Source organism: Denticeps clupeoides, chromosome 4 (genome assembly GCF_900700375.1).
Source record: "Denticeps clupeoides chromosome 4, fDenClu1.1, whole genome shotgun sequence".
Lineage (NCBI taxonomy): Eukaryota > Metazoa > Chordata > Actinopteri > Clupeiformes > Denticipitidae > Denticeps > Denticeps clupeoides.
The window spans coordinates 22,833,408-22,849,422 of record NC_041710.1 but is presented as its reverse complement, the minus strand read 5'-3'; the positions used below and the strand labels follow the sequence as shown (position 1 = coordinate 22,849,422).

At 43.0% G+C, this 16,015-nt stretch overlaps 2 protein-coding genes across 3 annotated transcripts in view; both read left to right on the top strand.

The window, feature by feature from the left end:
* Window positions 1–5,299, top strand: part of LOC114788537 (protocadherin-7-like) — a 33,198-nt gene extending 27,899 nt beyond the window's left edge. Inside the window, exons 3-4 of one of the 2 annotated variants that reach the window (XM_028977197.1) lie at window positions 563–761; window positions 2,141–5,299. In XM_028977197.1, the coding sequence (XP_028833030.1) occupies window positions 563–761; window positions 2,141–2,661 (720 nt within the window). In that variant the 3' untranslated portion in view covers window positions 2,662–5,299. Of the gene's footprint in view, window positions 1–559; window positions 762–2,140 lie in introns of both variants that reach the window. The other variant, XM_028977195.1, reaches the window with a different exon arrangement.
* A 2,185-nt stretch (window positions 5,300–7,484) lies between these two features.
* LOC114788414 (heparan-alpha-glucosaminide N-acetyltransferase-like) lies at window positions 7,485–15,856 on the top strand. The gene is made up of 18 exons (XM_028976967.1): window positions 7,485–7,794; window positions 8,434–8,549; window positions 8,652–8,788; window positions 8,893–9,011; window positions 9,456–9,525; window positions 9,610–9,679; window positions 9,951–10,048; window positions 10,287–10,363; window positions 10,456–10,486; window positions 10,726–10,886; window positions 12,207–12,322; window positions 12,439–12,560; window positions 13,317–13,443; window positions 13,606–13,692; window positions 14,581–14,658; window positions 14,744–14,814; window positions 14,903–15,015; window positions 15,129–15,856. The coding sequence occupies exons 1-18, from the start codon at window positions 7,638–7,640 to the stop codon at window positions 15,308–15,310; spliced, it is 1,932 nt and encodes a 643-aa protein (XP_028832800.1). The 5' UTR covers window positions 7,485–7,637; the 3' UTR covers window positions 15,311–15,856.
* The last annotated feature ends 159 nt before the right edge of the window (window positions 15,857–16,015 follow it).

Genomic DNA, 16,015 nt, shown 5'->3' with positions numbered 1-16,015 from the left:
ATTTCAGTCGCTTCGGGGTCGACCCATGTCTTCAAAAACTCACTTGCTGTGGATGAGTGTGCAACACATCTGCACGCCTGTGCCTATGATTCTCTAGGATTAAAATCATGAAAGGCGACCAGATTTCCCTTTCAGCTGCGGATTCCTGTGGGCCTTTGTTTCAGTAATAAAACACATGCTCCAGTTTCAGCGTGTAATTTTTAATGTTCCGCCAGAGAGGCAGCTCTCCTCCCTCTGCGCGTCATTCAGTAGTGCCGGGGTTGTCATGTGCTGTGTGTGTGCGTGTGAGCGAGTGTATAGCTCATGCGGTGTGTTTACTGGTTAACTTTTTGCAATCAGAACCACGTTACCCAGAACAGTACAGAATTTTATTACAAACTGTCAGCTGTCCAGAAACTTCCAAAATCTCCTGTAGGCTCTTAATATTACACTACCCAATTTGCACATTTAATTGCCTATAGTCTCAGGCCAGACTGATCACCGTAAGGTCAAAACAATTAGAGTGGCCAGACGTGCCCACATTACATTCTAACCTGTGCTGATCTTCCTCATTCCACAGCAGACCCTGAGGCGGGTCACCTTCTCAGTGGTGAGTCAAACCCAGGACCAGGGCTGCTACGACAGCGGGCTGGAGGACTCGGAGACGCCCAGCAGCAAGAGCTCGTCTGGGCCCCGTCTGGGCGCCCTGCCCCTCCCCGAAGACGGCTACGAGAGGACCACGCCGGAGGGGAGCGTCGGGGAGGAGGAGCACGTGGAGAACGGTGAGAGGCCCAGGCGAAGCTCCTCACCACCGTGATGAATAGTCACAATTAAACAGAAGCGACTTTACAGAGTGCTGTAAAACTTTATGTACATGTATAAATATATAGATATCATTTTTTTTTCCCCTTGTGCCTCGAAAGACACGAAGCAGTTTTACAGCAAGCCCATATAACCAAACAGCCGGCTTAGAGCAACAAAAGCAGCAAAGAATTCCGCAGTGAAAAGAAAAAGACCTTGAACAAAGTCTGCTGCGCGACTCGCATGTGGCACACCGACACGCGCCCACACACGCGCATTGCTCCTGGAGGTGACAGCCTTGAACAATGGATCTTATAAACCTCGCACACGCCAGGGCTTCTCCGGAATTTCATAAAAATGTTTGGCATCCGATGGAGATATTGCCATCGTTACTCTCCCCTCAGATCGACGCGACTCATCACGCGACGCGCCATGTTCTGTGTGCGAGCTCCCTGCTGGGAACCTCGCTTCATTAACAAAGACCAGCTCGGTGATGGAGCTTCTTTCCACGTCCTCGATTGCACACAAAGCATATGTAGTTTTTAATTAGTGTGGAGATTTCTCCTCATTATTACACTATTAAAAGCCCCACCGCGCCACCAAACGTCCCACTGGACTAAGGCGATTGGACAAAAATGCTCACGAGTGAAGGTGTGGCAATATCATCTCCCTGTGTGTGTGCGAGCGTGTGTGTGTGTGTGTGTGTGTGTGTGTGTGCCATAGGGTGGACTGAACACAAATAAACACAATTTCACTGGTTGTCAAGATTGATCAGTCTCCTTGCTTACATGCCTTTTTGTTGCATTCTTTTGATTCCAGCATTTCGGCTCCCACCTACGATTACAGAGACGGGGCCAAAAATATGACAGTCGGATTAAATTAATTGAGTAACGGCTATTATTCTTATTGTTTGTGGAATTGGTGGTGTACAAAGCGACGTGTCTGTGGCACCAAATATTGCAGCTCAGGCTGTAACATTTTTGATGCTTCATTTGTAATAATGGTGGTAAATGGAGCATTGCGGGGAATTTATTTCTGGAATCTTTTATTTTTACCTTTGATGGAACGCATCCGAATTTGATGCTCACTTCAAAATGTGTTTCCCTGAGCATCAGAAACGTTTTATTGTTTGAACCAGATGCAGTAGTGCCTCTTAAAACCAAGGAGATTTTCTCTACATATTCATGTCACTGGGGATTTAGCTTTTGGATTCGTGTGACCTCTAAATGACATTTGCCATTTGTCGTGGCAATGAACATGAACAGCAATTAAGAACAGTTATTATAAGCATTTATGATCAATATGTCCTTCGTGTCACAGTAACGGGTCACAGTCATGCTGATTCTCTCTTCATCTGCAGACCCCAGGCAGCTGCCAGACGTGGCTCTGACAGGGAAGTGCACGCGGGAGTGCGATGAGTTCGGCCATTCCGACACCTGCTGGATGCCTGTGCAGTCTTCACCGCGCCGCCGCCACGGCAACGATCCGCCACGTCTGTCCACCTTCACCTCGTCCGGTGGAGTCGGGGACAAGAACAACAACAACGAAGACGATGACAGCGACCCAGATGCGGACGATGAGGACGGAGAGGGGTCTGACCGCGGCGGCAGTGCCAGAAGGCGAGGCCAGCGTCACGCCCGGGACCCGATGTCCACCAGCAACCACCTGAGCGATCGCAACCGCAACGTCGGCGACCACAACCGCAACCTTCTCAACCGCAAGATGACCTCGGCATCCTACGACACCTTCAGCAGTGCTGGATTTGGTCACAGCCGGCTTGAGGAGGAGGAGCCCCATCCCCGCGAGGTCATACCACTCACACGGACGGACTACAAGACCTCCTCCTGCCTCACGCTATCACGCACGGAGGTCTACTTGTGAGCCACGGTTTAGGAAAAGAGACCGGAAAAGCATGAAAAACTGAAAGCAAGGAGAACAAAAAAAAAAACTTGGAATGGTCCGTTTATAAACTAAATTCATTTGAACTTGAAGGACCCTAAAAACTTCACAAACAAATTGGCCCCACAGCCAATTAAAATCATCATAAGGACACTACCAGACATCCATTTCTCACTCTGGATGCAAACCAAGACGCGTATTTATGTAGAACTGAACAAAACTGCAGGCCCAGCGCCAGCTTGGTTCATGCTTGTGCGAATGAGCTCTTCTTGTGCATGTGTTGCCCCCCCCCATCCCCAGTGGCCACTGAGGGAATTGCATTGACTGGGCGGAGCCTAAAAACCCAGCAGGCCGGGTCAAAATCAAGTCAGAAACTGAAGCAGGTTTGCATTAGAATGACACTGAAGACATTTCTGAGGTAACTAACAGACCCACGTCTCACCTATTGACATACTGACGTAGCACTTTTAGGTTCTTAACAAACAGTATTATAAGGATCAGTTCAGTCACATAATATCTTAATAAAATCTTATAGCACGGAGGAATCGTCTTCCTCGTATATCCTGTCAAGATGACCGTCGCTCTGTTTTCTGTTATGAAAGCCTTCAGAATGGGGAGTGGAAATCAGATCTCCCGCAGATATGCAGTTGTGGACTGTGACAAATATCCTATCATCTGAAGATGGTCCATAAACGTGACTTGGTGGTTTTTGTTGCCGATTCAAGCCACTAAAACTGAAGTCCTGACTTTTTTTTTTTTTTTTACTCTTGCGTAGTCCTGAAAACACACACATCCATACGCCTCTTACACGCACATGTCACAGAAACCCACGTTGATGCACACACACACACCGCTTGCAACACACTCTTTAGCTGTGTGCATCTGTGTAGACACTGCTTACAAAGGTGTATAGCCTTAGGATTTTGCCTGCTTATTTCTCTTCCCATATATATAAATATATATATGAACTTATAAAAACCTTTGAATAACCACTCATCTTTCAAACAGTATCCATGGGGGCATTCAATTGAACTTTTAGGTACAAAGATAATATAACTTAAACAAGGAATCGGTTGCATTCCTTTAACGTAGACATCGTAGATAAAAACCAAATCTGTACAAATGATACTGCATGACAATAAGCAAACGCTTACAATGATACCTTTTTGTGAGAACCTCTCTTTGAATCGGTGTGTGTGTGTCTGTGGTGCTGTGTCTGAGGAAAAGAGTCAAAGGCCAGGAGCACCAGCGTCCCTCGCAAATCAGAGACGGGGGGAAACCGTCGATTGGAACCGGTGCGAAGAGAGCATGCGGGCGTGAGGAAGTCGCGTCGTAAGACGACACCGCTCAGGTACAACAAGGCCGTAAGGAATGTCCTCCTTCCATCAGCGCCCAGCGGCACTGGTGTCCCTCGGCCCCCGAGGGAGGCTGCTCTCTCTCGCTGCTTATTTGTGACTTCATGGCCACAAGGTTGGTGAGTTTCTCACCTCCCACTTTTTGAAAATGATTGTTCTGTCCTCAGTGACCCCCCCGCCCCGCGCAGAACTATAAGGATAAAAAGAAGGGATTTGTTCTTTTCATTTGTTTGTTTTCAATCACACCAAACAATCAGTTCAGATTAGTTGGTGAAATGTGTGTAAAATAATCATTTTTTGTAATTAATATGGTTACAAGTCCATGTTTAACAACCCCAAAATGGTCCACTGTGGTGCTGCTGTCAACCGTGCAGCATCTGGAGCTCAGAGCCCCCCCATCCCCAGCTCTGCCAAAATCCCCACCAGCTCTTCCAGCCATCCTGGAATCAGGAAACCACCAACTGCACCAATCAGGAGGTCTTCAATTTTCAGTGCCTGGATAAAACAATGACAAAATGTGCAAAAAGTAAAAAAAAAAAAAAGTACGACACGAAGACACGGAATCTGTGTAAACAAGGACCTGCACAGTTGTGGAGAGAAGACCTCCTTTTCTTTTCTGGTTCTATAATAACTGCTGTTTTAATGCAGTCTGTAAGTATTACTGTAAAATTACTGTAGGGTGTCTGAGGGATGTTTCAGAACTGTGAACACGAGGGGCATCCCATGAATGAATGAGTGAGTCTGGATGAATGAATGAATGAACGAATGAATCAATCTTTTTTTTTCTACTGCACGTTTACTTACAATTTTGATTCACATACTGCAAACTGATGGGACTGGTTGAAGGGATTATGGCAAGGAGTCTGAAATCTAAACTCTTTCTTGCACACATAAACACACACACACACACACACACACAGGATTTTTTTAAAGGCAAAAACAAAAAGCACTTCTACTTTCCCTTGGACATAACCCTGATTCCTCCCATCCATCATATTAGAGCTATCCTGTAGAAAGAAAAAAAAAAACTTTAACCAGAAAGGCATGCTGAAAGTTCTTCAACTCTGCACTTATAAGAATTAATAATGTTTTTTTCCTTTTTTTCACTTCTCTGTTTCTATGCTGACATTAGAGAAACTTTGTGGCTCTTGTGGTGTAATTACGAGATGAAATGCATTTGTTATGATGGCAAGAAGCAGGCATTGAACAGTTTGGTATGTTACATGAACCAGTTTGACTTTGACATTAAAATTTTGGCAAACCTCGCTCCTTGCTGCCTTAAGTTATTTTGTGTTCGTACAGCTTACATTCCCACGTCTCATCCTGGATGAGTCAGGAATGACCTGAGGAACTGATGCTGGACTCCTGAAGAAGACTCTTCTGGACTTCTGTTGAGCTTCATTTTTTTTCTTTTAGGCTCATAACATGCCATTAAAAAGCATATTTCTTTCTTTTAATGAGCTTTCCCGATATTTCAGAACTACAGCTTGAATGATGATGGCTATAACCTTGCTCACTAAAAAATCAATGACCTTAAAATGTCAAGACAAATATATTTAGCATAAATGACTTTAATTTATTATGATGACTACTGCTTTAGACTGAAAATAATAATAGAATTTGTGAATCTGAGATTTCAAAAGATCAGAAGTCACATTCTTTGAGCAGCATATTGTATAACTAAACTCAATTTTCATGGAATTCTAATACAAAATGCTAATATCTATAAAGTGAGTTCTATATATGGTGTGGTAGTTAGTGAACTGGCCTCAAACTTACAAATAAGTTCAAGTCCCAGCCCTGACCTTGAGTTCAGACCATGCTCTCCCCATGTTGGTGTGGACTTTCTCCAGGTTCTCCGGTTTCCTACCATAGGGAGGAATTGTCCGTGGGAGAATGTGTGAGTGAATGTGTGCGCCCTGCAGTGGGCTGATCAGGATGGGCTCCTGCAGCCGTGACCCTGAGTACGACAAAGCGGTTATGTAAAGTGCCTGAGTGAATGTGTGAGTTCTATATTTGCATAAAAGAACTATAATTTCTTTCATAAATGGCTGCTCTCTGTTAGAAAATACAGACAATGCCATTTACAGTAGCCATTGATTCATAAATATTTTCATTTGTTTAATATTTCATTATTATTTTGTTTATGAAAAATGTATAAACCATCAGGAACGAGTGTACTGTCCTGTTCTCGCATCACTGTCGGCTTGGAGCAGAGGGCCAACGTGAGGCCTACTGCTAGCTTGGGAGTGTTTATGGAAGAACTAAATGCTAAGTGTACATCCTCAGACAAGGTGTCTGCCGCCGCGACACAAATTACATTTGCACAATTTAATAAGCTTGGCTCTTCCATTCACTGAAGTCTATCTGACGAAGCTTCCTGGTCTATGCACCCAGGAACACCAACTTTGATTCGTTTAAAGTTACCGAAATCTGTACATTTTTTTAATCTCCAGAGAAGAAGACAGTGTAAAATGTCAGCCTGTTTAGAGATCATTTTTTTAAAGGGCACATATGCTGGTTATTTCAAAGGTTATAGAGCTGGTGATTACATTTGTCTGACAAACACCTTGACTTTATCGTAATAAAGACATTTGTAACTGTGATGTTATTCATAAAGGAAACTAGAATTAAAATGTGCAGTCCAGGTAAGGTGAATATGAAATCTGCTCTCAATTCCAAGATTTGTGAATCCACAATGCAAAGTGAATAAACATACGAACCATTATAGAATAGATCCCTCATTTTCTTACACTTACGCGGTGGTTGTCTCACACAGACATAAATCTGAATATCCATGACTTTATGCAACATATATGTGGAAGGATAATTCATCATGATACTGTCAATTTGATTTTGGGGGATACAGATGATCTGCCAGGAAAATCAATCAGCAATAACGAAGCAGATTTTAGTGAAATTAGAACAAAGTGCACGCATAGTTTTTTTCTTCTTCTTTATTATATTGGAGGCCGAATCTAACAATTCTATTAGTCTGAGATCAGCTGCAAATTACGTATTTGTGAACATTAAATGCAAAGCACGTGTGCACCCTGGTGGACAATTTAAAAAATGACCAATTCGTGTCTCCCGCACGTTCCTTCTGATTTATTTCTTCAGATAACAACTCAAAGTGGAGTTATTTCACAGTTATTGAATGCATATACATACGAATACATTTGCAAAAACAAACGACAAAATGAGTTACTACTAAACGAAGTATGGAACAGAAATGTCTGCCGAAATGTACTGAAATGAGATGTGTGCTTTACAGCGAGGTAGAAGCCAAACAGGAATCTCCGTCTGTTGTGAGTGATCGTTCTACAGGGCAACAAATCTCAGTTCTTCGCCATTTGCCCCGTTCCACGTGTCCGCTACGGAGGCCCGCGGGGTCCAAACAGAGCCTGACGAAAAACCCCGCTAGTAAATGTCATTAAAAACATGTATTTCACCCCCCAAAAACCCGCTTCGGCCTTCATAATGTCACATGCGGCGTATGTGGATACTCTGCCTTTATGGCAAACACTGCATTCGCACTTTGGACCTTTGCTCCTGCACTGAGAGCAGCCGAGTCGTCAGGCGTGGAATCGGAAGTGCTTTGTTATGGGAAGGGGGGAAACGCGGAGGAGAAGGCACCGAGAAAGCAGGGCGGAGAGGCCGAGGGAAGGGCGGACGGCGGCTGAAATGGCCCGGTTCCTTTCGGCGGCGCTCGCGTTGGTGTTAGCCGTCCTCGTGGCGCCGCTTTCTGCTAAACTTCCCTGTAAGTAGCCGGTGACCTGGTGAGATGCGGCGGTCCCGTCACGCCCATCGCCACGCAGCATGTACATGTATACCACTTCCGATCATCACGCAAATAAAGCATGCACGTGTTTTTTGTAAATGTAAATAATATGCATTTGGCATATTTGGGGTTCTTGCTACTCGCTGTGCCGAATCGCTTTTTGATCAGATTACGTCTTGATGGACGTGACGTGTAGCAGCCCTTTGACTGCTGGTCCATCACCATGCGCGCACCTTTCGAATTTCCCTCCCTTTGCAAGCGGCACAAAGGCCGGTTTTATTCACCGGAGCCCCTCATGACCCGTCCCGGCCGGCCGGGTTAAGCAGGCATGTGACTTGGGCGTATGGAGGGGGGGAGAGGGAGAGGGAGAGAGAGAGAGAGAGAGAGAGAGAGAGAGCCTCCTCTTCCTCCTCCTCCTCCACACGGTGCCTGGAGCAAGCAGAGCAGCTGACTATCACTTTCACTCCGTCTCTGGGCACAGTGAGGTGTCCAGACCCAGTAGAGACTCAACCACTCTCGGAGGCAGGGTGTGGCGAAGAAGTGGCCTTCTCCTGTGTGGACTTGGACAGTCTTCCACGCGTTGTGTAGTTTATCGGGTGTGGGTCTGCTGCGTTTCAGCCTCTCGCCCCCACCGCAAGTCGCCGGCGCTCAAGATGGACGAGGCCACCCTGACTGTCCACAATGAGCTGCAGAGCGAGATGATGGTCTCCTTTCTCTCAGATCACTGCTATCAGGTAGCTGATCTGCTCTCGTAAATGATCTGGTATTAAATGGTGCGCCGTGTTGGTGTGTTGCTGTGATGGCCTCTGCAAGCTTACCGACCTTGTGAATTTCAGTGCATGTACCAGCAGTTGGGTGTAGTGCCAGCCGGTGCCGAGCCCGGGGTGCCCGGCAAAGTGGACTTAACCGTGGGCACGCAGTTCCCCGTCACCCTTCAGCTGAACAGCACCCTCGTAAACCTGGAGCTCTGCAGGTGAGCAGCGGGTTTCTAGCACGATGTCACCAAGTGACATGCTGGCTGTCCAAAGTTTACTTTCCTACCGTAGGTTTTAGCTCCTTCTTTGTTTCGTCCTGAAGGTTTCAGTATCATTTCGGAGAGCAGGGGAACTACTCCGTGTGGGTAAAGAACTTGAACGACTCCTCGCAGGTTAACTGCTCCTTAGTTACGGACACAGAACCCGTCAACAGTTACCTACGTGAGTTTTTTTTTTTTCCGCATAAAAATTTCATGGATTGAAAATTTTTAGTCTAGGACTAGGCCACCAACTGACCCTAGAAGATCTTTACACCATGATTTGAATGTACTGCACCATGTACCAATTTAGCAACATTATTAAATTCAACACATGATCAAAACGTTCATAGAAAACGTCATAGTATGAAATACTATAGTGCTGCTATGAATTACTGTTTATCCGAGTGACCACCGTTTAAGCAGGATAATCCACGACCATGTGTGCATTATAGGATTTCAATGACTTTGTGTCGGGTGGTTCTTTGACTCCACATTTTGTGTCAAAATCCTTTAAAATCACACGAAACGTTGTAGATTATTCTGTACATATGCATGCAAAAATTTTACATGTGTTAGAAATGTGGCCTAAATTACTGACTACATATCTTGCTTTATCCATTTGCAGCTATTTTCTTCGCGTTCCTTTGCTTCATTGTCCTGTCGGTCTTGATTGCAATTGGATACACGGTCATGGGGTAAGATTTACATATTTTTTAACCACTCTCAAAAATGCTTTTTTTTTTTTTTGTTGTGAAAGAAATGACATTATCTTTTTCCAGCCTGGAGGCAGTGAAAAGTGTACTGGTACGTTGGGGCAACGCAATGGAGACAGAAAGGCTGATCAATTCAGTGAGTGTTTTAAGATCTAAGCCGGGTATAAATATTGGTTCAAACTGATGATCATGTCTGTTAAAGGCCAGTTGAGCAGCTGGTTGGCAGGATCTATCATTACCTCATCATTTAAAGCTAAGTGCTGCAGTGTCTCTGTGATTATTATCTTGGCACTGTTGGGTTCTGATTGATCAGTGCTGCCTTTTCATTCTGTGATTTGATCGTCAGTTTTATCCCCCCCACAGAGCAGTTGTTCACTCTGACTACAATGACACACTTGCCTTTGCAGGAACTTGGACCACCCAATCGGGCAGTGGAGCCATCTGTGGAGACTGCTGTACCTGCCACCTCTGGGCGAAGGCTCAGGTCACTGGACACTTTCCGAGGGTGTGTCCACGTCTTTTACTTTTACTTGCTAGGACTCCAAATTAAACAGGAAATACTGTAGTGGATATAATGTGTGGCAGACTGCCAGATGCCATGTGAAGTCATGTGATGATTCATAGGAAACAGTTGACGAAAATAAAAATAATCTTGTGCACTGAAATGCATGAAAGTCACTCTTGAAATGCTATTTTGTATTAATTTGTCATTAACTGTGGAAGATGTCCTTGTTTTTCTCCAGGATTGCCCTAATCATAATGGTATTTGTGAACTATGGAGGTGGAAGGTACTGGTTCTTTAGGCATGAAAGCTGGAATGGTGAGATTCTCTCACTGAAGACCAATACGGTTTTTATTTCACTTCGTTTTTAATTGTTGCTTATTTATCATTCTCTTTTGTCCCCATTATAGGGCTCACTATAGCAGATTTGGTGTTTCCATGGTGAGTAAGATGTGATGTGTACTACATCCTGCTTTTTAAGGTGCTGTATTAATTGTCATGTCCAGATATGGCATATTTATCCTAAGAAAGCTTAGGACAATGGGACAGTCTAGGGACAGCTTGTATGTCCAAGGATACTATCATATAAAATTGACAATATATGGGTGGTTCTATTCAATGAAAAAAATTGCTTTGGAACATTTTTGATATTTTGATAGAGGAAATCAGTTTCTCAACAGGTTTGTCTTCATTATGGGCACATCCATTGCTATCTCAATTAACGGGGCATTGAGAAGGGGTGTCCGGAGGTCTCACTTACTAAAGAAAGTTGTGTGGAGGAGTGTGCAACTTTTCCTCATTGGGGTCATTCTCATCAACCCCAACTATTGCCAGGGACCATGTGAGTAGATTCACATCATCAGGTCTCATTACCCCAGTTCACCCTGTATGCAGAGATTTTGGAGATCCTTAGTTCAAAATGTGTTTGAGTACTTGAAATGTCTTAAACTGTGACTAGAAAGATTTCATGCTTTCTTGAACTTGAGCTACATACAGTGGAGCAAAAAAGTATTTGTCAGCCACCGATTGTGCAAATTCTCTCACTTAAAAAGATGAGAGAGGTTTGTAAATTTCATCAGAGGTACACTTCAACTTTGAGTAGCAGAAGGCTATGCTACTCCAGAGCCTTGTAATGCTTTTTACAAGGAGGGAGGTTTTTGCCCAAAATCTCCCGATACATGGCTTCATTCATCCTTTCCTTAATATGGATCAGTCTTCCTGTCCCCTTTGCAGAAAAGCAGCCCCAAAACCTATTGCACCCAGCTTCCCCCGCTTTGCAGTGGGTATGGTGTACTTAAGATGCAAATTAGCATTCTTCCCTCTCCAGACATGAGTTCTACTTTGGTCTTATCTGACCACTAGGCACTCTCCCAATCCTCCTCTGTATTATCCAGATGGTCTCTGGCAAACTTCAGACGGGCCTGGACATGTGCTGGTTTAAGCAGGGGCTCCTTTTGAACGATGAAGGATTTTAGTTCATGACAACATAGTGTGTTACTAATAGTAACTAATCTTGCATGGAGCCCCAGGTCGAGGGAGATTGGATCAACTATTGGAGAATAATTTCTCCAATAGTTGATCTCTCACCAAACAGCTTGCCAGGGGCAGCGTTTGACCCTGCAAGTAAATAAACGGTCCCGTAATCAGAAGTGTGCCAGTTTGAAACCCGAGCTGCCAAGGTGCCACTGAGTGCTCCCCAAGTACCTTTCATGGCTGCCTACTGCTTACTAAGGGTGATGGGTTAAAAGCAGATGTCAATCACTTCACTTAATGTAGATTGGCTCATCCTAGTGCATGTATACAATCTTGTCCCTGGTGTCCTTAGACAGCTCTCTGGCCTTGGCTATGGTGGAGGTTGGAGTCTGACTGTTTGAAGGTGTGGTCAGGTGACAGATAACAAGTTCAAACAGGCGCCAATAATACAGATAATGAGTGAAGAAAAGAAGAACTTCTTAAAGAAGAAGTAAAAGGTCTGTAAGGTCTGTACAATGTAATTTCCTGTTTGTTTTTTTTATCTATGATTAAAATTTCAGACCTCTGATCTTTTTAACCGAGACATCTTGCACAATTGGTGGCTGCCAAATACTTTTTTGCCCCACTGTATCTCTCTACCTATTTATAATCTATCACCTATAAATCGATGACATGTGTTCCCATGTAGTGTCATGGGTCTCCTTGCGTATCCCTGGGGTGCTGCAGAGACTGGCATTCACCTACCTGGTTGTTGCTTCTTTGGATGTCCTTGTAGCCCGGGATAAACTGGATAACATACAAACAGTGAGCTCATCTTACACACACACACACACACACACACACACACACCATCAAATGTCATTATCTATAATGTTCACCACTTAAATGACAAATTTTAACGTTCCTTATTTTGCTCCCAGGATGTTTGGTGGTATAAAGCCAGTGATTTCCTCTTATACTGGCCGGCCTGGCTGTGCGTTATCACTTTAGAAATCGTCTGGCTATGTCTGACATTCCTGCTCCCCGTCCCTGATTGTCCAAGGTAAGTTAATGTTGAACATGAACAGACAGACATACTATTGATTTCAGTTGAACTCTATTGGCAGCTCCGGGAAACACAGTGCTCAGCTACAGACTGTGCCAATTTGTACAACAAAGGAAATGTGACAGGAATGTCTTCATTCTGTAGTTAGAGCATGAAAAACATGACATTAATAGTTTGATCCAGCCAAAGCTTGCACATATATAATGAGCTGCCTTAACAAAAGTTTGCTTTATAAGTAGGACACATATGAAAATATCCAGTTATGTTTTCCTGTCTCTACCACTGCTCCTATTTGTGTTGTGCTTTGAGCCTTGCATGCATTAGCCACAAGACTTCCCGACTAATTGTCCCCCTCTGCAAACAAATGAATATATTTGAATCTTAAGGAGTGATGCAAATTGTGATTCTAACATGCAATGTTGTCTCCTCACTTTCTGAGAGGAAATGACTTTTATCTTTCTGGGTCGCTCTGAAGCTAGTGCTTTTTTCTTCAAGACGTTCATATGAACTTTATGGGCTGTGCTCAATATGTCAGTAACAGGGAATATGATAAAAGTCTGACATAATGAAATAGCTAAATCATTACTAATCACTGTGCAGTTGTGATGCATTTTTGTGTCTGTGATAATTCATGCAAATTCATCCTTGTGAATTTATGCATTTTAGGCAGCAACAATTACCTTAAAAAACCTGCAGCTATATTGTGCCCTGTTATCTGTTTATCTGAATGTTCATCATTGTCTGTCTGTATAGTGGTTATTTGGGCCCTGGGGGGATTGGTGACTTTGGCAAGTACCCGAACTGCACTGGGGGAGCAGCCGGTTTCATTGACCGTTGGCTGTTGGGAGAGAACCATATCTATCAAACACCATCATCACGGGTAAGCAAACCGACAACACTTAACCCCTCTGACATGACCAGAATTCCCGTGGTCAACTTTTCAATTCACAGCTCATGTTTGTTAATCGGCAGTGACATTTCCCAGCAGAGAGCTGCTGTTCATAACACTGAGGTGTGTGTGCATTTGTATTCTCCTCCGCAGGTGGTTTATCAGTCTACAATCCCATATGATCCAGAGGGGGTTTTGGGCAGCATTAATTCCATTTTGATGGCGTTTCTGGGCCTTCAGGTCAGAAAATCTCTGGTTTCTCTCCTCCTTTATTTAGTTCTCCTGGGTTAATCCTGTTGTTTTTAAACTGCAGACATCTTTTTACTATATGACCTGGTTTTAGTATGAATGGTGTGAGAATAAACAGGCGTGTTGATTTTTTTTTTAAGGCTTTTTCCATTATTTTTATAAGCCTGTACCAGCCTATAATGTAGCTATTGTGTAAATTATTTCTTTGTTATGAAAACTTTTAGACAAGTCTAGTTTTACTTTTATTTATTAGTTCATGTTAATATTTTGCTTTTACTGTATGTACAGTAGAGGCCAAAAGTTTGGACACACCTTCTCATTCAATGTGTTTTCATTATTTTCATGACCATTTACGTTGGTAGATTCTCACTGAAGGCATCAAAACTATGAATGAACACATGTGGAGTTATGTACTTAACAAAAAAAGGTGAAATAACTGAAAACATGTTTTATATTCTAGTTTCTTCAAAATAGCCGCCCTTTTAAAATAGCCGCCCTTTGCTCTGATAACTGCTTTGAACACTCTTGGCATTCTCTCGATGCGCTTCATGAGGTCAAGAAACAGTCTTGAAGGAGTTCCCAGAGGTGTTTAGCACTTGTTGGCCCCTTTGCCTTCACTCTGCAGTCCAGCTCACCCCAAACCATCTCGACTGGGTTCAGGTCCGGTGACTGTGGAGGTCAGGTCTCCACTTTTTGTTAAGTACATAACTCCACATGTGTTCATTCATAGTTTTGATGCCTTCAGTGAGAATCTACCAATGTAAATGGTCATGAAAATAAAGAAAACACATTGAATGAGAAGGTGTGTCCAAACTTTTGGCCTCTACTGTACACTTGATCTCAATATATGTGCTTGTGTTTGATGCGTTATGCTTTCAGGCAGGGAAAATTCTTCTTCACTACAAAGACCTCCACTCAAAAATAATGGCAAGGTTTCTCATATGGGGGGTTGTTTTGGTAAGATGGCATTCAATTACAACATTCTAACACACATATGATATTTTAGTGCTACATACCACTCAAAGCCTGTTTCTGTTCACAGGGCATGATATCTGCAGTTTTGACAAAGTGCTCAAAAGACCATGGCTTTATTCCCATCAACAAGAACTTATGGTGATAAATAATTTCCCTTTAGCCTTGAAATATATTTCTTGTAGCTTTACACACTTATTTATTTACATCCTTGTGGTTATGTTTGCAGGTCCCTGTCCTATGTCACTACACTTAGCAGCTTTGCCTTTATTTTGTTGGTGGTGTTGTACTACTTAGTGGATGTGAATAAATGGTGGTCAGGAGCTCCTTTTTTTTACCCAGGTGACACATTTTAATAAGCGGATAGTAATCTTAATGCATCATTTTGCTAATGTATTTATTTATTTTGATTCATTTTCCCTTTTTCTTCCATTTAAAATATTATTCCTTTTCAGGTATGAACTCCATCTTGGTCTATGTGGGACATGAGGTGTTTGAGGAATATTTCCCATTCCGCTGGCGGATGTCCAACAGCCAATCTCATGCGGAGCATCTGACCCAGAATCTAGTGGCCACATGTGTGTGGGTCTTTATCTCCTTTGTGCTGTACAAGAACAAGATATTTTGGAAGATATGAATTGCTATGTGATTTGGGAGATACCGTCAGGGTGAGCAGACCCTGGTTCAAGGGAAGTGAAATGCCCATTCAGAACACTGTACTGTGGATCACAGTCAGGGCTCCACAGTATGACAAGCTGTCTTCATGTACACTGTTATGAGTGATTCCATGATGCCAAAACCTGCTTCAAAATGTCTCAATTTACTGTACTGGATCTGTATGTGTTGGGACTGGGACTCTAAAGCATCACACATGCTTCTTTTCACAAATTGTTGATAGATTCATGATAGAGACCTTATTTCTGTTACATGCTGTTTCAGGTCAGTTGCACTCTCTATTTCTTTCTGTTGTTCTTAAACTCAAACTCAAGAATACTTTTTAAAAATCTTTAACCAGTGAAGAAACAATTTTTTTTTATTATTATAAAATTGATCCTTTTTTTATTTCAATGTATCATGTGCAGAAAGAATGAATTACAGAATAGAGAAGTAATAATGCATTTTGGTTTGTATAGTTTGCATTTATACAAAATGTTGGAATAAAGTACTTCTCTTGGTTAATTTTTAAAGCATTCTAAATATCGTTACTTTTTATACAAAGGCACGCCTTTCAAAATGTTTTGTACTTTCATATGATTTATCTTTGTTGATTTGAAATAAATAAATAGCAAGAATCGTTTGCGCATGCGCGTGTTTGGATGACGTGGGCGGGGCCGCGCAGGTG